Genomic DNA, 27,748 nt, shown 5'->3' with positions numbered 1-27,748 from the left:
TGGATGCATTCTTATCTTCACGGACGTCAACAATGTGTGAAAGGTAATAATGCAATCGTTTCCACGTGGCGCCACGTGAATAGAGGAGTCCCTCAAGGCTCTGTACTTGGTCCTCTTCTTTTCGCACTCTTTGTGAATGACATATCATCGAATTTAAAACACTGCAACTACCATATGTACGCTGACGATCTTCAACTCTACACAGACTCTACAGCACGAGACTTCCAGGAAAATATCGACTTACTAAACATTGACTTATATGCTGTTAGTGATTGGTCTGCTGCGCACGGCCTGAAATTGAACCCTACAAAGTCGCAAGTAATCCTTCTTGGCCATCAAAGTCAAATAATGAGTATAACTAAACGTCCGTTGCCAAAAGTAATACTTCAGGATGTTCCAATTCCTTTTGTATCACAAGTGGAGAATCTCGGTGTTATCATGGACGAACGCATGACTTGGTCTCCACATGTCTTACATACATGTCAAAAAGTTTACTCAGCTTTACATTCTTTATATAAATATAAACATATATTTCCAATAAAGCTTAAAATTAAATTAATTGAAGCTCTTGTAATGCCACATTTTGACTAATGTGATGTTGTTTTCAATGACGCGAGGCCGCAATTTTCCCTAAGGCTACAGCGCGCTCAAAATGCATGTGTGAGATATATATGCAATTTAAGAAAATATGACCACGTGTCACCATCTTTCCTAAAATTTGAGTGGTCGCAACTCCATGTTCGTCGTAACCATCATACTTTGTCTCTCCTCCATCGAGTTCTTTCTTCGCGTTTCCATTATTTCTCAAAGGTTCATGACAGACATACAAGGGCTCAAACATCCAACCTGCTCATCATCCCTCACCATCGAACTGGCGCATATAACAGCTTATTCTCGATGTTTGCCGCACGAGAATGGAATCGTTTACGAGACGACGTGAGAGGAATACCAACTACAGTGTCATTTAAAAGAGTGTTAAGAGTTACAGCAGGATGCGATTGACCTGTGCATTTCTGGTCTTCACTGATAGTACTACTGCAATACCATTACTAGCTATTATTATTATTATTATTATTATTATTATTATTATTATTATTATTATTATTGCTGTTGTATGTATGTCTCACTCTGGTGGAATTTTATTTGTTATATTTTGATGTGAGGCGAATGGAGGAGGATAGGTTACCTAGGAGAATAATGGACTCTGTTATGGAGGGTAAGAGAAGTAGAGGGAGACCAAGACGACGATGGTTAGACTCTGTTTCTAACGATTTAAAGATAAGAGGTATAGAACTAAATGAGGCCACAACACTAGTTGCAAATCGAGGATTGTGGCGACGTTTAGTTAATTCTCAGAGGCTTGCAGACTGAACGCTGAAAGGCATAACAGTCTATAATGATAATGTATGTATGTATGTATATTTTGATTGTGTTAAAATTGTGTCTTCTAGTATTAATTACGGTAGTATTACTTATGGCTTTAATGTATAGTAATTGGTTTAGTGTCAGAGAAGGCCTAATGGCCTTAACAACGCCAATAAAGACATTTATCTATCTATCTATCTATCTATCTATCTATCTATCTATCTATCTATCTATCTATCTATCTATCTGTCTATCTATCTATCCATCTATCTATCTATGTTCATCAAAATACATTTCTAGCATTGGGAATCAAGTTACTCCGGGGTCATCAGTTTCTTTCCTTGCCAGAACTCTTAACCATGGCATCACCATCATTAACATGTTTCGTGTAGTTGTTGATCAAAATATTTGCAGAATAGGGCAAAGGTAGGAAGATAAGTTAATATAGAGGTTTTTCACAATATGAGCAGCACTCCGTTGTATCACTTACACTTTGCCTAGCAAGCTGAATCCATACAAATTTCTGAAGAATGCTACTTTATATTCCTCAGAGATTAAAATCTGCATGATCTTATATATACTTGTACACACATTTAAGAGCAATTGTGAAGGGACCGATAATCCACCTCTGTTTAAGCTATTAAACATGCCATCTTCCACTGCTTCATTTGATATGTTCGAGATACAGTATCCGCAATTAAGTTTACTGGCAGCTTAAAGCTACATAACCTGAAACGTAAATGACAGGAAACATGTTATCAAAGTCTACTTCTATTTCACTTACCTTCACTAGCACACTGGAAAATTCACTGCGTATATCTGTTTCGTCAGTTATGTTCAATGAATCGGAATCTAATTCAAACATGTCCTTGCTTAAATATATTTCTTTATATTTTGCAGACCTTAATCCTAGCAAACACTGCACTCTTATCTTCTTCTCAGCTTCAAAAACTTGTAAAACAGATACATTATAATTGGCACCACACAACTGTCTATTAGAATCATAGTTGCTGGAGCACGAAAGAACACAGCAATGCCTTGGCATCTGAAATTAAGCCTAGCTTTAGTTGTTATATTTGTGCAATGTAAAATAAAATAACACAATCATTCTGCTCTTTCTAACTGCTCAATTTTAAAAATACAAACACAGAATGGCTTAAAACAACGGTGTGGATTGTCACTCTTATACATACTGCAACATGAGAAAGCTCACCTTCGCCGTAAATTAATGCCGTTCCAGGATGCCAAATAGCGTGTAGATTAATATTTTAAACTATAGCACATAAAATATCTTCAGTATACTTTGAATTTTAAACAGTGCCATCAAGTTAATTCACGCTCAACACAAAATATAATGATACACCACGTTAGACTTGTTTATAAATTACAAACACAGAAGTCATATGCTTGACTCCAAGCGACGTTGCCAGATCTCAAATGTCACGGCCTTAGTAAAGTCCGGCCATGATGGATGGCCAGACAGTGTCACCTAGTAACCGTGCAGGTTTGATGTAAGGTATGGATGGATGGCCAGAAATTGTTACCAAGAAATTGTACAGGCTGTGATGTGGAGGTTAGATGAATCGCCAGACAATGTTTTCATACAACCGAGCAGTCTGTGATATAAGATAAGAATGGATGCCCAGACCATGTTTCCTAGTAACAGTGCAGGGTGTGGATGTAAACTCTGGATGGGTAATAGCCTGACAAAGTTACATTGTAATCGTACATGCTGTGATGTAATGTGTGGGTGGCTGACCTGACAAAGTTATATTGTAACCGTGCATGCTGTGATGTAATGTGTGTATGGATGGTCAGACAAAGTTACATTGTAACTCTGCACGCTGTGATGTAATGGGTGGGTGGGTGGCCTGACAAAGTTACATTGTAACCGTGAATATTGTGACGTACTGTGTTGATGTGTAGCTTGACAAAGTTATATTGTAACCGTACATGCTGTGATGTAATGTGTGGGTGGGTGGTCAGATAAAGTTACATTGTATCTCTGCATGCTGTGATGTAATGTGTGGGTGGGTGGTCAGATAAAGTTACATTATAACTCTGCATGCTGTGATGTAATGTGTGGGTGGGTGGCTTGACAAAGTTACATTGTAACCGTGCATATTGTGACGTACTGTGTGGATGTGTAGCTTGACAAAGTTATATTGTAACCGTACATGCTGTAATGTAATGTGTGGATGTGTAGCCTGACAATGTTACATATCCACAGTGCAGGTGTCAATGTCAGTACTGGTAAGTATGGGTTTTAAGGGCCACTCTGACGTCCACACGTCGCACAATACACGGACACCTTACTCACCATACCTCAATACGGTAGCATAACAGTCTTCCTCTCAGGCCTACCAGCAAGTGCTTAACGCCTCACAGCTAGAACATTGATCTCAGTCAGTCACTAGACTAACGTGAATCTGGGCAACCGATGATGGATAGCCGTGACTGAGAGATGTATAGAACGAAACTTTTATTTTCCTACATAGAAACGTGACACCATTTTAAAAGAATTTGTACGCAGAATGCTCAACATATGTGTACCTCATTACCAACAGAGCTATTATTAGTTCTGTTTGCTATTTAGCGAAAAGCAACTTAGGACCTGTCTGCCGTTTATACATTCTCTCTTACTGCGGCGGACAAAGTTGGACTCATATAAATTGTTTCCGTTTAAATAGAAATATTTGTCAATTCACCACAGCGACACAACTCAGCATGTTACAAAGACTCCAGATGTCAGAGATAATATTGTGAAAAACGAAAATGAGGGCTAAAGTACCAGACCGCCACCAAGAGTCGCACAGTAGATCCATACAATTATTCTCTCTTCAGAATATCGCAGTTGTTTCTGGGGTCTCTGGAGACCCCAAGGAAAATTTTGCTTTTGGCAGGAGATTTACGGTCGGATGCCCTTCCAGACTCCACGTGCATTTCGAGATTAAAATATCAACCGAGAGTAGACCGGGATTCGAATCTCACCTTTGGGGAACCCTCGTGGATGTGGGCCGTAGAATGACTGAATAGGCAGGGAAGAAGTTGAAGTTGATCCTGGTGCTGCGCAAAGCAAGATCATCTCCGTGTCTTCCAGTACGAGGCGTGTCAAGACCTACAATATTATAGACGATCCCGCTAGGAAACAGCTGGGTAGCACGCGGCCATGCTGTGTTCCACTGAGAGTAACAAGAGTCCTTGGTTTTTAAGAGACTAATGGTTCACGGCTATTTCTCACAAGATTTTGAACCCAGGACCTCATAGTTAATATTTTGTTTAATTGTAAGTATTCCTGTGTGTGTAACTATTCCCATCCATCTCCATGATCCCGATATGACCGATCTGTCATCTGTAGTGCACATGTTATAGCCGATAATAAGATACCGTTATGTTCTCGCGACTAGTGTAAACACAAAACAGCGAAACATGAGCGAGCAAGAGGCCATGAGCATCCCAGTTGTGATGAAGGCGGAGCGCTAATATCACCACCTGTGTTAGACAGTGATGTGATATGTCACCAACACAGAGCCGTGTCGTCTTTGCTGGGAATGCTGAAAATGGCAGACTCGGACAAAATCGGATATTCCAGTAGGTACAGTGACGAAACTGAAAAGGCAACATTGAGATTCGCGACGAGACTGTAAATAAATTAGAAACTGCTTCCGAAAACAATGATGAGAAAGTGATATCTTTCACATAGAAGTCACTGCCTTCGGACAGAAGCTAAAGTGAATTATCCGTCAGATACCGAGTTTAGTGGCTTTTTAAACCTCTGCCCGAAATGTGTCCATGATCACAGTTCCCCGCAAAACAACCCTAAAGCTCTACATTGGCATCTGCTCAAGGGAAACCATTGTGGTGGTGGTGGTGGTGGTGGTGGGTTTAATTTAACCACCCTCTATTAACACTAAACAGAAGTTAAACAGATAATGTCGAAAATGAAGGTACCAGCGAAAGAAAGACACGGGCCACGAAGGCCTTGAAAATGAAAGACACCGCAGGCCCCGATACCTAATACCTAAGGGGTCAGAAAAGAACTAGTGTTGGCCAAGGAGGGTCGGGTAAGACAGAGGAAAGTGAGGAGCTTTCCTCAAGTAAGTTGAAGCAGTGCCAGAACTCAGCTAAGTGTGCATTGGTCGCCAGACAACGGTCCCAAATCAAGAACCTCTACGGCTCCTTTTAGACGTCTCTTGCGAAAGGCAGAACTTAACTTGGTTGTTATCAATCGCCTCCACCCACAGGTGGTGTGACCCAACCAGGGCGTTAATTCTGCCATTTGACTATTGCTATGCCAATAAAAATTGAAGAGTGTCCTTTTAGTGTCAGACGTACATTGCCCCGCAAAAGCTCAAGAGGCTGTAGCAAAGCTGCAGAGTGGAAGTCTGTCAGCTTAATGATAGAGAACCATCCTAAACCCAGCAATGTTCAATGTCAAAAAGACGGTACAAAATTCCTCTAACGAGAACATTGCGAGAGTTCGGTCAGCGGAACTTTGAATCTCAGCACCGGCTTACTCAAGCCGAACCACATCAACCCAAAAAGGAAACATAATTCTCCCGCATGATCACTGTCTACCTGAAGGTCAAGGAAAGGCTTCCTCAGGTTCCTCAAGGATCCATGGAACCAACTGAGTCAGTAAGTGGCAGGAAAACGGAACGACAAGACCAACAGTTCTAACTTCGTTTTAAGTAGAAAAGTAGAATTATTTCATCTTTTTTCATCATTGAACAGCACCAGCCCTCACTTTGGGAGTCCTGCAGATTTCAGTGATGCAAGCAAATGATTAGGCAATTTGCTGAATTTAGGTTGTGCTACTTTTGACTTGAAACCTGAAGTACGTAATTCGTCTTGGATCCCCCGCAGTTACACTGTAGTACTTTCCAGTTGCATTCCTTCCCTAGCTCTTCAATGTAACGCAAACGCGGATAACATCCCCATAGCAAATGGATGGCGGTAACAAAGAGAGTCCGAAGTGCCGGAACACTGCCTACCTCATGGGAAAACTGGCCGTAATTTTCCAAACGCCAAGTGATTGCGGGTCTGTTGAAAACCACGCTGGGAATTGCGACTGCGGCAGAACAACAAGTGTTTCCTCCTCCGGCATCTCTCGCAATTAGTCAGATGACCAAACATATAGTAATTAAATACCTACGGCCTAAAGCCCATTTATGGATTCGAGATGGCAGGTATAGTATGTGTCTTCCGTGACGGCACATACTCCATCATCGCAAGTGTGGGCAGAACTCCCGCGTATCGTCGGAGTACACAATTCACCTACTCATCTCCATCTCCCGTCACTTTCGGCAGGTATGTTCAGTTCTGGCCATAAAGCGCTAGGTTGTGGCACACCATCTCAGGCGCCCTTCATGGAGATGGACTTGAGGAGTGCAGCAAAGCGGCTCCTGGGCCGTACAAAATCCATAACCATTTGAGTGACTGATCAACAGCATATGGCGTAAGGGCACTGGGATTCCAATTGCCGAGCCAGGTAAAGATTATGCCCAACAAATGGCCTCTGAAAGCTGCCTGTAGGGATGGATAATGGAAGACTTTTGCGGGCCTTCGATGAGCGAGGTTTCTTGACGTGTGTGACGGTCTGCTGTGGATCACAATTCAGGAGGCTGCTCCTCGGCAGTAGCACTTAGTCGCCGTGTTTTATTTTTACCTGGGAATGTCTCAGAACGGTACCTGGTGGTATTTTCACCATAAAACAGTGGGGATTGCGGGGACTTCATGTCCCTCATGCGTTTTCCGGTTCGTGTATTACGTTCAAAATCATGGAGATTTTTACTGAATGCCGCTCTGTTCGCAGTCGTTCCATCGCTGTACGTAGACTGTCAGCTCTACATTTGAGCTCCAGAATGAAGACGGTCCCTGAGTAAAGTGTCGAACGAGTCGAGAGACAGTAGAGAAAACCACAGTTGCACACTTCTATCAACAATGGCGTGAAACCTCAATGCCCACTACATATGCCAGATGGCCTTGTATTTTATAAAAGGTAACCCATTACATGTCTCATAACTTTGTTGTTTTTGAGGGAAAGCTGAACATTACGTGTCTGATGACCTTGCTGAATTTCAGGGAAGGTAGAACATCATGTGTCTGGTGACCATGTTGTTTTTAAAGGAAGGTAGAACATTACATATCTGATGACCTTGTTGTTTGTGAGGGAAGGTAGGACATTACATGTCTGATGACCTTGTTGTTTTTAAAGGAAGGTAGAACATTACATATCTGATGACCTTGTTGTTTTTGAGGGAAGGTAGGACATTACATGTCTGATGACCTTGTTGTTTTTAAAGGAAGGTAGAACATTACCTATCTGATGACCTTGTTGTTTTTAAGGGAAGGTAGAACATTACATATCTGATGACCTTGTTGTTTTTGAGGGAAGGTAGGACATTACATGTCTGATGACCTTGTTGTTTTTAAACGGACGTAGAACATTATATGTCTGATGACCTTGTTGTTTTTAAGGGAAGGTAGAACATCACACGTCTGATGACCTCGTTGTTCTGTAAACTTTCCCTGCAGTGAGTGTTGAAACCAGAGAAAAAACGTCACGACTAATTTACAAGTATCTTTATTATATATCAACACTGTACATGAGATCTGTTCACAGCGGGATCTCGCAGATGAAGGGCAGGCGTTCTGCACAATCGACGTTCCACAGCAGACCTGTCTCGTCAGCAAGGGCGCACTTCCTACCAGCACTGTTATTCGGGTAACCAGGATACCACCAACTGCTGAGTGCAGGCTCACCTGAAACACAGGACACAAGTGTCGTACACTCGATCCATAACACTTTATCTTTCTTCATATTATTCCAGTTATTTCCGAGGTCACTGGAACACCCCAGGCTCATTTTGGTTTTCGCCTCAGATTTACGGCCACATGGACTTCCTGACAACACGCGCATTTCTGGATGAAAATATCAACCCAGTATAGAGCGGGATTGGAACCTCAGCCTTCAGGACCCCCAGAGGGTTTGGGAGTTAGATGAGCATCCACGGTATCCCCTGTTTCTCGTAAGAGGACACTAAAAGGTCAACCACTGACTCTCACTTGAGAACGTGGTTTGACGACCACGGGTCCTCTAGCTGAGCCTGGCATTTTCCCCACTAAATTCTTGTCAGGCTCCTCTCTCTTATCTTTCTTGTGCGACCTCTCTGGGTCAACACTTGTTCTAATCCGACACCGACGTCCTTGGGAGTCTTTCATAATCACGACCGTCGTGGGGCTTCTCTATCTTTCCGGTACCTTCAATTTTTTGAAATGTCGGACCGCTTCTGATTTGTTTTAATAGAGGATGGTTTCCCAGTGGCATTCCTATTAAAACAATATTCACTGATGTTCTACTTGACTGCACTGTTAAGCCACCAGTAATCTTATTCTAAAAATAATTTCTATTGATGGCAACAACTTACCACGTGAGTGATTCGTCAGACTGGTATTACATATTGCTATCATGAAGTCAACCAGGTCCGTGTAAATGAGATCGGAATATGTTCACAGATCCACGAATTGGAGCGATGTCAATTTTATCTACGCTTTTCACAGGCAGCTGAAGCACTTTGTGGAAATTTATAAAGAAGTCTTGGATGTTATCTCGTGCTCCAGTTTTCAATCCGATAACTTTGATGTTACGAAGCTGGTACTTCATGTCGATACGCCGTGTGCTGCCAGTTGTACTCTATTACGTGCATTTCCACATTCTGTTCCGCTCTTCTGTATTGAATTGTATTCCCTATCATTACGCACCGCGGTATTTCTATTCTGATTTGATGTACTTATTCTTACAATTCTATTAATAAATAGTCCGTCCCTTATAGGACACATTCATCGCTTTCGGTATATTTTCAACATTTTCAAGTATCGTAATTCTTATCCGTGTGTTTTGAGGTTGCGACAACATTGTTGTTTTATTTTCCCGATAAGTACGACCCCGTGGGTAGGGACCATAGAATACATCCATGGTATTCTCTGCCAATCGTAAGAGGATAATAAAATGCGCCCCAAGAGCTCTTCATTTTGGAGCGTGACTTAGTGACCGTGCTGAAGTTAGCTGAGTCCTGGCATTACTTCCACATAATTTTGTCAGGCTCCTCACGTTCATCTATCTTTGGTTAACTCTCGTTCTTGTCCGACCACGGCGATATTACATTTTTGATACCTGAGGAGACTTTCATCTCCCCCTTCCCTTTCTCAGGCCGATACCTTCATCTCTCGAAGTGTCAGACATTTTCATTCTTTTGCTCCATTAGTGGATGGCTGCCCAATTTTAGTTCCTCATCAAATACAAGCACCACCATACCACCACCCAATAACTGAAAATAGTAATAAGTAACAAATGCCGACATGAAATAATGAACGAGCTGCCTCAGAAACGATGAAGTCTTGTCGGTATAACGTACCACAGTGGTTCGAGTGATTGAATAGGCCAGAGAAGAAGTTGAAGTACATGCTGATGCTCCTCAAACCAAGATCAAATCCACTATGCCTGGAGCACTGTGTCTGAAAAAGATGTGGCACTGCCTTTTTATCCATCTGTTGACCTAAAATGTCCACTTAGTAAGAATCGCGCCGTGCTGTCAGAAACTCACAACATTATAAACGACTAGTGTTGTATGACAAGTAATTGGAAATAAGAACCACACATGTTAACGTATTTATGAAACAAAAGACAGATAGTCGTTATCCCTGGAAGTACTGAACGTTGAAAGGCATAACAGTCTATAATGATAATGTATGTATGTTAATAGCCTTTAATACATACTATGGAGATAACATGGCTTGCATAGTGCAAATGATCCATTCACTGAGAGATAGTATTTAACACTTAACAGTTCGAGTTCTTGTAATGTGTAACTGGTGCCAATGATTGCCGTTTCCTCAGTAACTTTGTGTAAGGCAACAGAAGTGCCGTTGTAGCTGTGCACATCATCACACGAGGCAATCACTTCGCAGAAATGAGCGTCTGTCTATAACTGTGGAAACATTCTCATTATTTCAATATCGCCCTGAATGACAAACAAAATAGGGATTTAATACATGAAAGATCTGGCCAAGATATCCTCACAGCCACCGATCTCTAGCACTCGGCGTGCTGGTAGCACCTGGATATCGTAACGCCCCATGCTGTGTTCCACTGAGTAACATCAGAGATAAACAAGACTCCTTCATGCGATGGTTTCCTAGGAGGTTGCTTCCCATCTGTAATTTTTCTACTTTCATTGCGCACGCCCACTGACGAAACTATGCCCATCGCGATCTGTCACCCGTAGTACACATTTTATAACAGACACGAACATATCTAAAGTCAATACAAACCAGTGAACCACCCAAAATTCAGCCAAAGTGAAGCGATGAGAATCATAATTGCGATGAACGAAATACTCAAAGGCACAGTGCCAATATCACCCCCAGTGGAGTGATAGTGTCAGACTGCACTTGTTGGTGGCTGCAGGGAATAAAGTGATGCGAAACGTGCAAGTCGAAGACTCAAAGAGCAACGGAGATTGTAGTAGCTGCAATAAGGAAGCTGAAAAGGGAGCACAGTGAGATTCATAACAAATTCGAGCACTTTCTTTTATTATAACTGAGAAGAAACGGGAAGGAGATGGCTTCAAATATCACAAAAAATATGAAAATTCAAGCGCACCAGAAAGTAGAAACTGCTTCGGGAGTCGATGATGTGAAGGTGAAGAGAGCAAGTACATATGTATCGATTAGTTAACCTGAGGTCAACTGAAGACACCGCGGTTCACTTCTAGACGTCATCTGTTCAGAAGAAAACATTTCCGGGATAAAATCGCAGAGACTATTAGAACAGCGAAGTTGGCTTTGGTCGTCTTACTATCGACGATGTCACTACTTGGTCTGAGGTTTAGGAGGTTCCGTAGTCGTTATCAAGGATATGGATGATATTGCCACACAACTTTCATATGTCTCTGAAGTGTTAGCATCTCAATTTGTAAATTACTGTTCACGTGCGAGTAGAGAGCGACACCATTGAGTTCTTGGCGATTACGACGAAGTTAGGAACACTACGTATCTATTATACTTTCACGACGAGACATGTGGGCACTTTGAATTAATTAATTAATAAGAGCATAGAAATGCACATGGGGAAGTGTGGGTGTTTATTCTCTGGTATAATATAGTAGTGTTCTCTTGCGATTCTTGCAACAGGAGGAGTATTATTTGTCACACAAACTACACGAAGAGTCCTTGTTGGGTTCATGGTATTTCGCAGTCTTGCATATTCTGTGGTGGTATCCATGTATTGCCAGGCTTGTCAGTGCAGAACGCACTTCGTGGTTTCCTTTTGTCCATCCTCTATCAATCATGGCATCTGTAGAGTAGAAATTCTCTTCTATATTCGTCCGCTTGTCTCGTCGGAGGGTCAATAATTATTTTCTTGGCTGGTTAAGTGACATCTCAAGTCCTCATTGAAGGAGGTTTCTCTTGCAGGTTCATACGCAAGCCTTGAGGGCGCTTTTTTGATATTGCGAGGGCTCATTTTAGGAAGCGGACTTTTACATTTTCTATTGTCTCTAGAAATTCCCAGATCAGTTCCTAGTCGCACGTGATAATTGGTACTATTTTAGCGCTGGACAGAGTCATAGCTCTTATCGCTCTTTCCCTGATGTGGATCCTGTATGACGTTCCTGTTGTCTCTAGAGTTAGTCCTAAGTATTTGTTCCTAGTAACATCTTGTCTTCGGTCGGTAACCTGCCCCTCTTCGAAAAACCATATGTATACTTTTCCTGGTTTATGACGAATTTGTTATTTTCAGCTCAAATGTTCAGTTTGTTTAAGGCTTCTTTAAGGTCATTTTCGGTCTACGAACCTAGGACCATGTCATGAGCATACATATAGAGCGACACCGATTTCATATTTTCAATGGATTTTCTGTGTCAGATGTAGCAATGTTAAACAGGAGGGGACTAACTGGGTCACCTTGAATTACTCAATTTGTTTGAAGGATTTCTTGTGATAAAATTCTTATCCCGTCGTATATCGCTACATTGCTTTGTGATAGGAGTTTCCTATGAGTTTGACAATTGCCTTGTCTTCTGTCATGGAGTCCATACTGTTCCTGTCCAACATGTCGAATGTGAAGACTGTACAGTATTGGCCTATGGGGTGTGTTAAGCCGCCCAGATGTCTTCTTGTAGACATTTTATAGCCTGCGAAGGTGATCGTTTCCTTCTTAATCTAAACTGATACTCATATATTTTATGGTCAGTGAAGTTCGTTAGTCTTTCTGATATTATAATCTAGAGCAATCCCTCAGTATGAGATTCAGTTGTCGCCTAGTCCTTTCCTTTATATAATGTCTTTATTCAGGATTTCCTCCAGTCCTCGGAGATTTTCCGCTTTGTAGACATTTGCTGAACAATAAGATCCATATATTTACAAGGTCTGATTGCGATGGTCTGAAGATGTGATTACATTATTTACATCAATAATTTGAAAAACTGAAGTACAAAACACACCACGTAGTTTTTCAACGGAGGTTTACGAACACTTGGTCTGTGTCCACTGTGAGATGCATTCGGTACTTCTCAAAATCAGGTTTCCGTTTTGTCCTTACAAGAAAGTTCTCAGCTCACACAATTGAGAACACCTCTCCCCACATCAGGAAGGCCATCCGGCTGTGTGTCTCAGGAGGATGTGATGACCAGACAAGTGCTGTTTTATCACCAACGGAATTGATCATCGTCTATGAGTGCAAACTGTAAGAACAAGGCCACACATTCTACTGATCAGAAATGAGAAAGTCTGCGAGAAAACACGGGACTGCGTTTCTGCACTTGAGACTGAGATAAATCAATATCTTGGAGGAATATGAAGTTCTGGCTCTGATGTAAATGAGACCTGGTAATCTGGCAATCTAAAAAGTTGTAGCTTGCTGCCTGTTAGAACTCTTGAAGTCTGTGAGGGCTCCTCCACCATTTTCACGTGTCAAAGTAAAGACATTCCCGCTCTGGTTCTGCTCAGTAATATCAATCAAGGTGATAACGCTGGTACGCGTATCCTTCTAGCTAATTCACGGCGATATATATCCTGAAACAGAGACAGCATTTACGTGCGGTCGTCATCGTTCAAAACCGCTTGTTATATATAAAAATATTGTGTTCGAGACCATCTGAACGAGTAGCGAAGAGTACATTTTAGTAGTGCAAATTGAAATATGGATATTGTAAGCATGTTTCTGGGCCCTGCCTCACGAATTACTTCAAGTGATTCGCAAGAAATAAGGAAATATTTAGTAAGAAATCGGTAAAACACGACGTCAGCTATAAATAGAGATCGGAGTAGCTGACAGCTGATGATGATTGGTAGTGTGTGTGAAAAGAAGGGTTATAAAGAGAATAATAAAATATTACGACAGGCAGTACATTTAACCAGGAAGCGACACATTCTTATTCACTCGGGCTGTTTGTCTACGAGCTTTACCTGTACTACTTATCGTCGCACATGTGGGTCCTCTTCTCGCCATGAGTGTGTTGGTGATCAAGAAACACCCTGTACCTGCTAGTTGGTAGTGACACTTCTCACAAAGAGAACTCCATGACGAGGATTTCTTATTAATTAGGATGTGCATCATTAAATGCAAGTCACTTCCTCTACGCTATGCAGGAGCATTCGCACCCGTTTCCCACGTGATCGACCTTCTCATGGTGAGAAACTTTTCGAAGGCGTTTTCGACGGCTGCTTCGTTGTTGAACCTGTTTCGTGTCCAACCATGAGCCCAGGGTACTGTTGTCGTGTGAGTGACTGCAGTCACGTCCTAGTACTTGAACTATGGGCAACGACTGAAGGGACGAGTAAGTGGTACTGAGAGTCGGGAGTAGTACTGAGCACCTCGGACATACTCTGAGTGATGGCCCTCCTTGAGTCAGGATTGGTATTGGGCACTTCGGACATATTCTGAGTCATGGTCCTCCTTGAGTCGGGAGTAGTATTTGGCACCTCGGACATATTCTGAGTCATGGTCCTCCTTGAGTCGGGAGTAGTATTTGGCACCTCGGACATATTCTGTTTCATGGCCCTCCTGAGTCGGGAGTAGTATTGAGTACCTCGGCCATGTTCTGAGTCATGGCCCTCCTTGTGCTCAAGAGGCGAGGACTATACAATCAACCGTAGGTCGCTAACCTGTCAGAGGAGAGACCCTCACTTGGACTATGTGTAAGTAGATGAGCAGCCTGCTTCACATAATTTACCGAGCTGAGAATATTTTAAGCAAGCCTCCGGGATTAAAGGATTTCCAATTCGTTTTGACAGTGCAGGATTCTTTGGAAGCAAAGAGGTAAAAGAAAAGATATTCGATATTAATTTATCGACCCACAGTAATGGGGAAAAATAACAAGTAAAGTGGAAATGGACGAGTTAGGAAGAGTTAGGAAATAATGATATTTCGGTAAGCGGAGATAATGAGGAAGGGATAGGAGAAAATCAAATGCTTTTAACAAGTGTTGATAAGGGATGGGCAGTGTGTGCGGTACGGAGGGAAAACGGAAATAAATAATGTTCTGAGTTAATCTGGTGAACTCACAGTACTTCCGAACAGATAATGGTACAGGTGGAAGGAATATAAGAGGAAATATTTTTCTTGACGTCGTGAACAACCGAGCTCACACAGTAATAAGATGAGCCTGGAAAGTTAGTAAAGGTCCTTCTGATTTGACGAAAGCAGTAATTGTACCTATTTGTAAGCAAGAGGACTGTTTGAACCATCAAGGTACTTCAACGACACTGATGATGGTGATTCCTTCGTGCACCGGGCAAGGTATTCACTAGTATTTTTGGAGGGAGAAACCAATAAATATTTTATGCTATGTTGGATGAGACCAGTGTGGTTTCAGACTTCAGAGGGGTTTTCATGGTCAAATCTTCAGTATTCGTCACATAAGTAAAAAGTGCTACGATATGAATAGCAAGTTTTGTTTATGTTTCGTAGATCTAGAGAAGGCATATGACAGAGTACTTCAGGGAAGGATGTCAGCCACACTGGGAGAATATGGGATTAAGCCTAGATTATTGGGAGCAATAAAACTCACTTATGTTGACATTGAAAGTTGATGGTAGAACGAGTTCTTGATTCAAGGTACTTACACTGGTGGGATATGGCTGCAATCTTCAATGTTGTTGTTCATAGTTTACAAGGATCATCTACTGGAAGGTATAAAGCGCCAGGGATGCTGAAATGTCGTAAGCATTTTGGTGTTAATGGCAGACAGAGCTGAAATCCTGCAGTCTAATTTCTTGGAACTTAAAATAGGTGCAGTGAGCCCGACATTAATATTGGCATTACCAAGAATAAAGGGGAGGCGGTAAATGTACAATCGGTTCGCCCGGAAGGACGTGGGTTCGAAAAAATTCATAAAATTTAGGAAATGAGATTTCCACTTTCGGAGGTGCATATGGCCCTGAGGTTCACTCATCCTACACCAAAAATGGTTACCAGGTTAATTCTTGGGGCCAAAGGCCGCCGGGCGTAAAGCTAACCATTCTACCCCATGAAGTGCCGAGGTTACGAATAGTGGAAGCCTTTACCTTCCACCACTCCCAGGGCCTTCATGGCCTGTACACAGATGTCTTTGCTTTTTTTTATTACCAAGAGTAAAGTCATGTCAGTGGGGAATAAAGTTCCGAGAACTGAATGTCAGGTCGGAGATACAAAACTGGAACATCTCCCAGGAAGCAAGGTGCATCAAAAGTAATGCAGTGAACTCTGGGATGAAACAGCCTGTTTTCAGGAAAATTTAGCTGTGTGGGAGTGCAAGCTCGGAGGATTCGGGATATCTCGTCCATACGTTAGTTGTAATATACGTTGAAATAATGAGAATGATGTCTGGAAACTCCGGGTGGGAACAATGACAGGAAGGTACCCAGAATGAGAATGCAAATGCTAAGTTAGACATAATCTCCATGGATGAAGGGGTATTCCGGTGTTGGGGTTGCGTGAGATGAATGGAAGATGATGGGTTACCTACGAGAATAACGGAGTCAGCCATCGAGGGTAAGAGCAGTAGAGGAGATCAGGGCTCAGTTTCTAATTATTTAAAGACAAGAGGTGTGGAACTAAACGTTGGCACAACATTCTATAATGATGATGTCCCTACCATGACCCCAGTGTGTCCTAATCTCTAATTGGCGTCCGTGATAAACCTGCACGTCTTGGTGCGGCACATAGCCTACTCCTGTCAAAGAACACCAAGAGGTCTGCTCAAGGATTAACGTCCCCATCCGACAGACGAATGTCCTCATACCCTCACTTTACGGGCCTTTCCCTTCATTTAGACATAACTAATATTAATCTCTTTATATTCCAGTAACTACATTCGTATGATTTGGGAGACGCCAACGTGCCGGAATTTTGTCCACCACGATTTTTTTTATGTGCCAGTAAATCTACCGACACGAGACTGTCGTACCACCGGACTGAGCGAGAATCGAACCTGCCAATGTGGTCTCAGAAGGCCAGCGCTCTACCGCCTGAGATTCTATGGGTAAGATTTATTCATTCCTCCCCTGATTATAGGCAATACGGTGTGGTCGTCAGCCAGTAACATCGCTAACTACAGCTAAATGTCGGCTTCTGTTGTTTAATATGACAAATGTCTTCCGTCCGACATTCGGTAATTCATGAGGAGAAGAGAGCTAGAGAGAACTCACCTCTCACAGACACCCAACGATCTTCACCTTCGGGCTTGTAAACTCCCATCCAGGGGCCCCAGATCACACTCTTGTACATTGTAGGGAACACCTCGCTTCTCTCCCGTTCACTCTCGAATACCATGAGATCGCCTCCGTCTCTCTTGCACTGCTCCCTGGCGTCACTCCAACTCTTTACTTCACGGTACGCCTTATAACAGTTGAAACCTCCAAACAGTCGGTAACCTGTGGGCAGATAGAACATCACACGTTTATATTTTAGACCATCCTACGAGTGAAAATGACGATCCTTCATTATTTGTCCTTCTTTTTGATGCATGACATGATTAGGAGGCATCGTAGCGTACAGAAGAGGACATAATGAACTGAAGTGAAGGACGTGAGGTACGATAGCGGAAAAGGAGAGGGTGAAACGCGGTGCCGACATGCAGCCTACTTCGGTCATAAAGCAGCAAGCGATTTGCTCAAGGCTCAACTTCGCCCTCGCTCTAAGTGAGCAATGTGGTGAGGTTTGTAATGAATCCAAGCTTTTGTACGCAATCCACCAGCACCTCTTCCACCCGGCTGGCCAACATTGTGATGGTGAAAATTGTTTCGACCAACGGGACGCCTTAAGCATCTTGCCCAGCAGGCGGACCAGTGCTTCTATCTACGTGATAAACTGATGTGTGCAGCTCATTTCAGGAGCTGGATCGTTCGGAGTATTTTCGAGATGATTTAGCTGTCTTGGAAACAGCCAGCTCTCTTCGTATTCTGGAGATGTGAAAAATGAATAACCAACAAGATCACCATCGTATTTCCTGTACTTGGTCATGGATACTTAAATATGTGTGGCCCGTCTGAATGTGCCCAGTTTTCAGCTGAGTAACTTGGACTGGAAATTGGACATATTAGATTCTTTATGTTGCCGGATATTCCTAACGATTTCCATAACGTTTTATTCTACTGGCTACCATGTGACTTGAAACCAATGATTCCTACACACGGCTGCTCTAATTGTATGATGATATGAATTAGAATGTTTGCAATTATATCAACAGGGGTGAAGTTCAGTCCAGGATGCATTGCTTTGGGCACTTTCAGACGCGCCACACATATTTAAGTATGCATGACTAAGTACAGGAAATACGACGGTGATGTTCTTGATTATTCATTTTTCACATCTCCGGAATACGAAGAGAGATGGCTGTTTCCAAGACAGCTAAATCATCTCGAAAATACTCCGAACGATCCAGCTCCAGAAATGATTCAGAGTTAAACATACTTCCTTCTGTAAGCTTTAGCTCGTGTAATATCAACGTCCATGCTCCTCCTTCCACTCAAACATTGCACTATGGCAGCAGTAGCACGATCATTAAAGGCCCTTCACTCAAATGAGATTCGGTAGGCAAAGTGGCGGTAAGTCGTGATGATTAAGCGGTGCCGAAAACCACTGGGAGATTTTGTTTTAAAAGAAGAGAATCCAAGGCAATGCATTCCATTCCTAACTTTCAGTTGACATTTCTTTAACATTGTATAGAATATAATTATTTCGTATTCTTGTTGACTTATGTTCAGATTCGGGATTTTCATAGTGACATCTGTCCGCGTGGATTGCCCCTTCTCTGGAGAGTTACGTTTCCTAACTGTCCTCGGGAGAAATTTCATCGATCTCCGTAAATTACTTTACTTTTATCAAGAAGTAATGCTAAAAATTGATATCACACATAAAAACAAATTATGAGTCGGATTTGTGTCCTTTCCTCGGACAGCCTTCTCCCACTGCTCTAAATGGCTACCTGAAGATGATCGGTTATGTGTACGAAACATGCGGCACTGTCTTCAAGCGCAGTAAGACATAACGCAAGACGCACTATGTATTAATGACTTCCTCTTGAATTTACTTGCATTTCCCCTGTTTTGTTGCCACCTCCATTTGCTCACTATTAATAACTCTGGAGCAGCCTAAATCTACATTAATCACTCATTAGAGGGGGCTTTTATCCAACTGCAAAGTTTCTACTATATACAGTATTTCCAACAGTTGCGAGCAATAGAATCACTAGAATGTGGTCCACATTGGATTTCTTAAAAGTGAACGACGTATTACTAACTTCATCATTTGTACAACTTTTGCTTAAATTACACGAGACATTATTTTACAATATTTTGAAAGTTAAATCTCAGCGGTTGGCAACACTGCATTTATGAGTATTTCTACCTCATTACGTCTTGATTAGTCACATAATGCAGCTTTTTTGTGTTGGCCTGCGAGGCCCATGTTATACATTAGTGTAGAATAAACGAGCACTCACACAAAACAGGAGCACATATGACAGTCAGTAGAACTGAGAACATCAGCACTGATCAACGGCAGCCACACTTTGGAAGAACCGCCGTTCTCAGACCGAATTATAATAATACTGTGAATGAAAACAAAGGCCAGGTCATGTCGTCTTAGAATGCCCTAAACCCGCACATATTGTGCCACTCATCGGAAAGGCATCTGCAGTTGTACCAAGTAAAGTAATGAGAGTTACCGAGCGCAAGAGATAAATGGAGAACTTCTGCTTGACCACTGTCTACCTCAAGGTCTATAAAGAGCTTCCACATGTTCTCCACGTGCCCAAGGAACCGCGAGGGAAGAATGGAATAACTGACAGAGAGATGACCTGTAATTCAAACTTCAGCAAGTTTTCTATCTGAAAAAATTCACAAGATTCACGTATCTCTTGATTTAATATTTCAGAAAAATGTCTTGATAATTATTCTTTTCATACGTAATATTGATCATCTTTATGTTTGTGTCCTTCAGATTGGAAGATGGTGGGACATACGTCACTGGTATGTAACCATTCAGGGTTCTGTGAGAGGGTACATGTGACTTTAGGGTCTTCAAAAGGACTAATTCTCTTTAGGGAGACACAAACAGTTATCCGCGTTAACGTTATGTTCACAGAAAAGTATGATGAAAGAGAAGTTGTAGCAATTACAAGTTTCGATCGAATCGTTCACATACGACTTAAGTCAGTAAATGATGTTCTGAAAAAAACACGATCAAAGTTTTAAAATCTCTGCCAAACGAACACGCATATATACCGGCTATTATTTTTTGTTATATCACTAGTATAATTCTTTCCTAGGGTTAGTAGGTATTTACTTTAACTCGAAATATTGTTTATTTAGTACATATGTTTAATCACAAAAGCAATCAGTAAATTAACTGTTATGGTACCTCGCCCATTTTTATAGTCTTACTCCGTCATTTTGATGAAGGCGATGCCATTCAGAGTTTTTCTTAATGTTAATATTATTTAGTCAGCGAATCTACCAAAAGGGCACTTAGCTACCTCCTGCCCTTGGTGTATTTATCAATGTTAAACTTTTTCTTTAATTAACTGCTATTGGCATTTTACCAGTTTTTCTCTCCTGTTATAACGAAGGCTGTGCCTCCAACTAAAATTATCAAATATAAAATTTATGCAGCGCAGGTTTTGACAAATTGCAAGTCATTAAATTAAACTTAACCTGGCAACGTTTGATGTAAAATATTATCCTCTGTTTTTGTCAGACATATAAGACGACTTGTTTTCAGGTGGTGTTGTAAGGCTTTCGACTTATTTACTATTCAATTATTCATGTTAAAAATATCAGTGAAAAATTTCTTTTTGTAAACTAAGTGATAATTTTAAATCTGTGGTTCTGACATCCTTTCTCTCCAGTGGATCCCCCAGGGGTTTTGTTTCCTATTTCAGTCAAAAACCCCTACAAGTGGAATTCTCCATTCGAGGAACGGTTACAGTCCTAATGTGTACTGTTCGCAGCTCTCAAGAGCGCCCCGAACTAGTTGAGGAGGGAGACGAGCCTTTCTCTGAGAGTCATGCGGAGTTCAGCAAGAACTGGTAAGGATGGTTGCTAAATTTTGCACGTATTGCAATTCACCTGGAAACAAAAGGTAAGTATGGATTCCTGGTAGTTTTATTGAAGTAGTTTCCAGTTGCTTTCCTGCCCAAAATCGTGAATCTATCTTAGATAATAATATAATGACTGCGTGCCGTAGGAAAGAGCCATAAACGGGAAGGTGCCTTACTAAATGTGCACATCCAGATATTTGTCTCATGCAAAACTGAGAAGCCACGGATTCACCTTGAGGGATGTCGAACCCACAACCTCTACGTGATAGTATCATCGACTCGCGTGTGGGGCGCTGTGCCGTACGCTGCGATATGTGGAACACTCACCGGGTCCCAAGACGCTCTCATTTCTCCTCCTACAACATGTTTATCATATTCTCTCTACTCGTGCACTCGTTCTGCAGACTGCTGCTCCAAGCAAACACCTACACAGTAACTGCAGGGTGAGTACTTTATCTGTGGAACGTGGAATACAACGATTAATAGCTTTACTTTTCTATCTGAACAAACTAGATCCAAATCTCCAAGAAACACATGTACGTTCGTCTCTCGTACACCACTCATAGATAATCTGATTAACTTCTTGAGTGTTTATCACTCACCTGAATGAGGACAGGACCTTGGTTTCGTAGTAGTAGCAGCTGTAGTAGTAGTACTAGCTGGTGTAGTAGTTGCAGGTGTAACTGGCTTCATATATTGAGACGTCGAAGTAACTGGAACAAAAATACGCATGAAATATGCAATTTCTGATAAATAATAATCCTGAAAATCTATCCCAAACTGTGCAAATAAAATCCGTATGGAATCATTTTACGGTCTGCGACAAGGCCTACTTCAGATTATGGTTATGTTCAAAAAATCGCCTGTACCAAGATTATTAAAATAGTGCGTGTGTCCCTTACTTGTAATGATTCTATTTTGTTCAGTTGAAACACTACTCATCATGATAATGCCGCTCCAGAAAGGTGTATATGGTTTGTTGTATCATTCATGAAAGTGAAGAAAGGTTAGATTCCTTACTTAGGTCCTTTTGAAAACAATCACGAGTTTGAGAAGGAGGAGGTTAATTTTGATTTGATGACAAATAAAGATAAGTTGTTTACACTTTATATTATTACTGTATTTTCAAAGCAGAGTCATATAGCAACGGACATGATATAATTTAGATCTCCTACACACATGGCATTCATTCCAGAAGGAAACTCAGTTTGACAGCCAGATCTAAATTGCCTACTGATGCCACGCTTCCCACATCGCTGATTACCTAGTGAAATATTTCCGCGTCTGCTTCAATTCATCCGTACCTGTACACCGCAAAGAGATGAGCCCTATACCTAGAACTTAATGTTTCTCATCTTTAACTTTTCCTTACCATAAAAATACTTCTTCCGCCGGTATAGATACTCCCCCAGCTATCGATTTGATCCCATCTCTACAAAAACACTCCAGTTTTGGAAGACATCCATTACGTCACTTCTCTACCATGAAACAATTCCTTATACAATATCTGGTAAATATGAATCTTATAACCACCATGTCCACGTACTTTCACTTCCGCTGCCTAGTCCGCCATGTATCCTTTCTAAACAACACACGCACTCCCAGTCCCCCCCACATAAATACCCCGTAGTTTCATTTAAAGTCCCACTGATAATAATTTCCTCTCCATTCAACTTCATAACAGATCCCACACTATGTCGTACGTTGTTCGTACCAACATAGAAAATTACCACACCCTTCCCCATCTTCTGTCTTAACGTAATTCCTCTACTTTGGTTCCCTTTCCTCCGTGCACTTTCTCCCCGAACCTAACTATGGAGTCCTCGATGACCAGAGTCTCGACCTCACTTACTTCATTATATCCGCTTCCCTACTAGTCTCAATAGTCTTCCCTGATGTTTGTAGACCATACCTTCTCCTCCATTTCCTCCTCTTCGTGACCCTGTTCCACCCCCTCTTCACCACCTTTTCTCTTACCCCCACATTCCTGAAACAAGTTCATTTCCCCCTATATCCCTCTGTGTTTACCAGCGGTTGCTCACGGATACCCTAGTGATAACTGCCCTTGACTTTATCCCTTTGCCCTCAGTTTCCTCCCCCTTAAACTATTAGCATATCTGTCTTTCAGAACTTCTCCTCCCACCGCACCCTGTACATTGTTCCTGTTCTCCGTCAGCAGCCTAAACACATTTTCATACTTATCCCATATCTCCCTCCCGTCACCTGCTCTCTGTTTGGGCTATGATCGTCCAATCTCACCTTAAACTCCGTAGAGTAACGGTTAGCACAATTACTTGCAAAGCACGTGGTCTACGCGTTTTCCCACTACTTTGAGAAATGTAATGTTGGCAGGACTGCTGGTAGGTAGTTAAATATGATCACCTCGATTAGGAGTGCTGCTGGAAAGAACTGCATGACCTCGAGGCAAGGACACGAGTTCCCATTACTACCAAAAGCATTCTTCTGTAACACCACATTTCAAAGGCCTCTACTCTATTTCTCTACTTAGCATGACTCTAACGTTACAGACAAATACTTCGGCAAACGACGGCCTGAATTGTATATTTATGCTGAGTAGAATGTTTCATATATATTTCAGTTATATTTAGCAAATATTCTTCTTCGGTAAATGAACGGATAGTTTCTCCTTTAATTCGTTATGTTACTTCTTAGCCACCCAAATTCCTCCACTACCTTTATGAGTACATTTCTTAGTCTTATATCACTTGCTTCACCTGACCTTATCTACTACATTCAACTGCCCTTGACATCCTCCAACAATGACGTGCCTCCATATCCAATACTGCCTGCTCTATATACACATTTAACTGAAGGAGAGGCAGACCACGCACCTGCCTCGCTCGCTGACCTCGGCAGTTTGTGTTACTCTTCGTTCCCTGTAATTCCAATCCTCTCAAGCATTTCAGAACGCCTAGTCCCGTAGACAATATCGAATAGGGAGGAGACTGACGCAGGCACGTTCTCTAGCTGATTGCCCCTGGACACGGAGGAGATACCGCCCACAAACACTGCAGTCCTACTTCTTTGGGGTAAGGAACACCGAGTGTGAATGAGAGTTCTACGACAACGATCAGGTCTTACCGTGTACTGGTGGATGTACAGTAGTCACCGAAACAAGCTGCTCAACTTCACTGCTATCACATGACCTTCTTTCTTGGTGGACATTCACGGCTAATTCCCATTGGTTCTCCGTCGATGTCAATCGCCGCGTATCAACCTGTAACGAATATTGAACTCTTAAGACATAGAAAATTATAGCCCACATTCAGTTCACAATCCACTATAATTCCAAGGTGAGTATGAAGCACCCATTTGAAACAACCCTTCCTACTCACATTCCTGTTTTCCTTCCTCGCACGTCACATTATGCCCAACTACCACACCACACAACCACAAATGGTGCTTTACTCGGAGTTTCGCCGCACCTTATAGTGGCAATCGGAGCCGTAACTTACGGAAAACCCATAACGTACTCCCAGAGATGCTGTTTGTTCGTTATTCTTAGATATTACTAAAACATCCCAGTTTCATTTAATTCGGTACAATTGTTCGTGTGTTTTAGAACTGAATGTTTAAAGCACGGAATTTCGGTATTTCTTGACATAATTCTCCTGCTGTAAAAAGAGACAATATGTCCAAAAAGAAATTCATTTATCAAACGAGACTTCTGATGCCTCCAAGCCCGGCTTCAGTGACCATAGTTTCGAGATAAAGGAAGTGGAGTGGACGAAATCACAATCACATATCAGAGTGAATATAACGGAGAGATTCAGGGATCGGTTCGGGAATACGGTACCGTAGACGTAGATGCGTTTCCAGGCAGTGTAGCAGTAGATATGACCTGGCTGGACTTCTTCTTACGGCTTCAGGCAGTGTAGCAGTAGATATGACCTGGCTGGACTACTTCTTACGGCTCCAGGCAGTGTAGCAGTAGATATGACCTGGCTGGACTACTTCTTACGGCTTCAGGCAGTGTAGCAGTAGATATGACCTGGCTCGACTACTTCGTACAGCTCCAGGCAGTGTAGCAGTAGATATGACCTGGCTGGACTACTTATTACGGCTCCAGGCAGTGTAGCAGTAGATATGACCTGGCTCGACTACTTCCTATGGCTCCAGGCAGTGTAGTAGTATATGACCTGGCTCGACTACTTCTTACGGCTCCAGGCAGTGTAGCAGTAGATATGACCAGGCTCGACTACTTCCTATGGCTCCAGGCAATGTAGCAGTATATGACCTGGCTGGACTACTTCGTACGGCTCCAGCCAGTGTAGCAGTAGAAATGACCTGGCTCGACTACTTTTTACGGCTCCAGGCAGTGTAGCAGTAGATATTATCACGCTGGACTACTTCCTATGGCTCCAGGCATTGTAGCAGTATATGACCTGGCTGGGCTTATTCTTACTGCTCAAGGCAATGTTGCACTAGATATCGATTGGCAGGACTTCTTCATTAAACCCAAGACTGCGGCAGTCTCCACTTCCACGGAGCTCTTTTTTTTCCTCAGGGTCTCCATCTGGGCTGGACAAACCTTTCAGACTTCATCGTAAATCAGGGGGGACCATTACGAGATATTTCCAGCCAGACCGATGTTCCTGGAATGATTTCTTAAAGGGAAGGTCTAGTTTCTACTTTATTTATTTTCCATAAACCCACAACCTGTGTGTTACCGTTGTTATATTATTTAACAAGTTCAGTGCGGGATTAACATAGGCTGTTGTCACAAAGACAAACTGTGTGAAATGTCTGTGAAATATAAATTCAGTTAACTACTAAGTTCTAGCGCCTCCTGTGACGATCTCTCGAACTAGCTGGCTGCTTGTCTTGGGGCAAGCAGATTAGCAACATGCAGATATTATTTTAAACAGGGGACTTTTTTCGCAGCAATAACAACACAATCGTGAGTAATTACGTCTGCTATGAGTTACTCCACTTTCTTAAGCCGTTAGTGGTTAGCACATGCAAAGCAGGTTAGTGTTTGATGCACTTTGATATCAAGGGCCTATTAGATTACTTCCGCAAACTGTACTGTGGTTTGAAATTTGGTTGAAATTTGAATGGTGCATGAAAATATTTATTACACACAGCAATAAGTTACGTGTATTAATCACATACAATATTATCCATCCAACACTGAAACACAACTCTGAATTTGATAATACACGGTACCGTTATTATCCAGTGTCCACTGGCGTTCTTGTGGCCATGCACAGACAGGTCCAACTTCGAGCCCACAGACGATGCACAGTGGTCTGTGCTCGCCAGTGAAACTGCTAGCGTCAGGGGCAAGAGAACCTGGAACAAGTACAGAGTTCAACAGTTAACTGTGACTAAAATTACAGCCTAAAGGAGGTTATGACATAAAATATGGCACTTCAATGCAGAGTACTAATTTCAGCTTCATTCGCTATCCATCCTCAGTCAAACAAATACATTACCTTAGATCGTCAGCCCCGCTTGAAAACTTTGATGGTCAGTTAAGAAAACAGCCCGCAATATTTTACTGTGTAAATTAATCGTCCGCTTCCCTTTACAATTTTAAGTATTCTGACAGGATTTATTAACATGTTCCTAAGCATTTGTTAATTATTGTGACGAGAGCTTCATGAACTTGGTTCTAAGTACATGCTAAATGATCTGACCATTCCACAGCCCTTGATACATTTTCCTCTGTCGTGGCCAATATTCCTATAACGGAGCCTTGAAAACTAGAGCCCCGACTAGTCCAAGTAACGAGTGCCTTGTGCAGAGACTCACTGTAGTTAGGGACAATGGCTGGAACGTGAACCATCAAGTTGAAATGTAGAATGAGGAGCTCGAAATCTCTGATACTTTACAACATATCTGCGTCTATCACAGTCTGATGACCCGCAGGCTTGCCTTTACAAATTGGAAAGACATAATTCACAAAAAGAAGCCGTAGCTTCCAAAGCACATTACCTAGGTCGGGTCTCGAATCGAGAAGTTCACTTAACATTTGGGTTTAAAAAAGGTACTCAGAATCGGTAGGAGCAGTTGCTCCTAGTTTTACATTAGACGGGGCTTGAACCTCCAATTTTAGTTCACAATGATTTTACAATACGCCCGGTGTCGGGGCTGTAAAGTACGTTACACAGACCCTTAAAGCAGAAGGGGTGTATTACATAATTAGTTATACCTGGTTATCCTCTCTGTATTAGTGGAACCAAACAACAGAGGATGGGACCTTCATGAATTTTAGGGAAATGCGGACACACTAACTGTTACAAGCTTACTAAAATTTCTAAATCCTCCCGAGTTTCACACGCATAATTTTCACATAATTACATTTCTGCAATACCTTGTTAATTACCTGCTCCCCCGTCTCCTCTCCCTTATGACACACACAAGTCAATCAGTACCAGACACATTTAAATATAGTATTAGCCGATGTTTCCTGAAGGATTTACTTTCATACATTTTGAGTGAATAATCAATTTAATATTATATCATTTGATGGGCTGATTGAATTTGTTACGGAGATTTCCGTGGTAGTTAGAGGTGAAAGAAGGTGCTGGGATGAATAGGTCTCAACTTACGAAATTAAAGTTAATTTAAATTTAACAAGGTTATATTTTCTTTTCAAGATCAAGAAATAACAAGTATAACAGGTATTCAGTAGCATATCAACCAATTAAGAATGTACAATTACAGTTTGCTACAGGATTTGGGCTTCGAGCCCCAGACTCACAATTCTTGAGCAATTATCCCATCTTTACCCAAATACAAGGTTTGACAAAGGGGCGGAAAACCCCAATCAT

The 27,748-nt window shown here is 41.9% G+C and overlaps 1 protein-coding gene across 1 annotated transcript; it reads right to left on the bottom strand.

Annotated features, from left to right (window-relative positions):
- Window positions 1-2,304: 2,304 nt before the first annotated feature.
- On the bottom strand, window positions 2,305-21,641 carry LOC137503338 (hemolymph lipopolysaccharide-binding protein-like). The gene is made up of 3 exons (XM_068230894.1): window positions 21,551-21,641; window positions 17,056-17,280; window positions 2,305-2,410 (listed from the first exon to the last, which is right to left on the bottom strand). The coding sequence occupies exons 1-3, from the start codon at window positions 21,639-21,641 to the stop codon at window positions 2,367-2,369; spliced, it is 360 nt and encodes a 119-aa protein (XP_068086995.1). The 3' UTR covers window positions 2,305-2,366.
- Window positions 21,642-27,748: the final 6,107 nt, after the last annotated feature.

The sequence above is a fragment of the Anabrus simplex genome, chromosome X (genome assembly GCF_040414725.1).
Source record: "Anabrus simplex isolate iqAnaSimp1 chromosome X, ASM4041472v1, whole genome shotgun sequence".
NCBI classification, from domain to species: Eukaryota; Metazoa; Arthropoda; class Insecta; order Orthoptera; family Tettigoniidae; genus Anabrus; species Anabrus simplex.
The sequence above is the reverse complement of the archived record's forward strand: the minus strand, read 5'-3'. Positions and strand labels throughout refer to the sequence as shown.

Bases quoted from the DNA above. Each gene is read 5' to 3' on its own strand.
- LOC137503338 (XM_068230894.1), bottom strand. From the start codon at position 21,641: ATGAAGCCAGTTACACCTGCAACTACTACACCAGCTAGTACTACTACT. The intron at 17,281-21,550 runs GTGAGTGATAAA...ATCTGCCCACAG, and splicing joins AAGGTCCTGTCCTCATTCAG to GTTACCGACTGTTTGGAGGT. The intron at 2,411-17,055 runs GTGAGTTCTCTC...GCTTAATTTCAG, and splicing joins TCGTTGGGTGTCTGTGAGAG to ATGCCAAGGCATTGCTGTGT.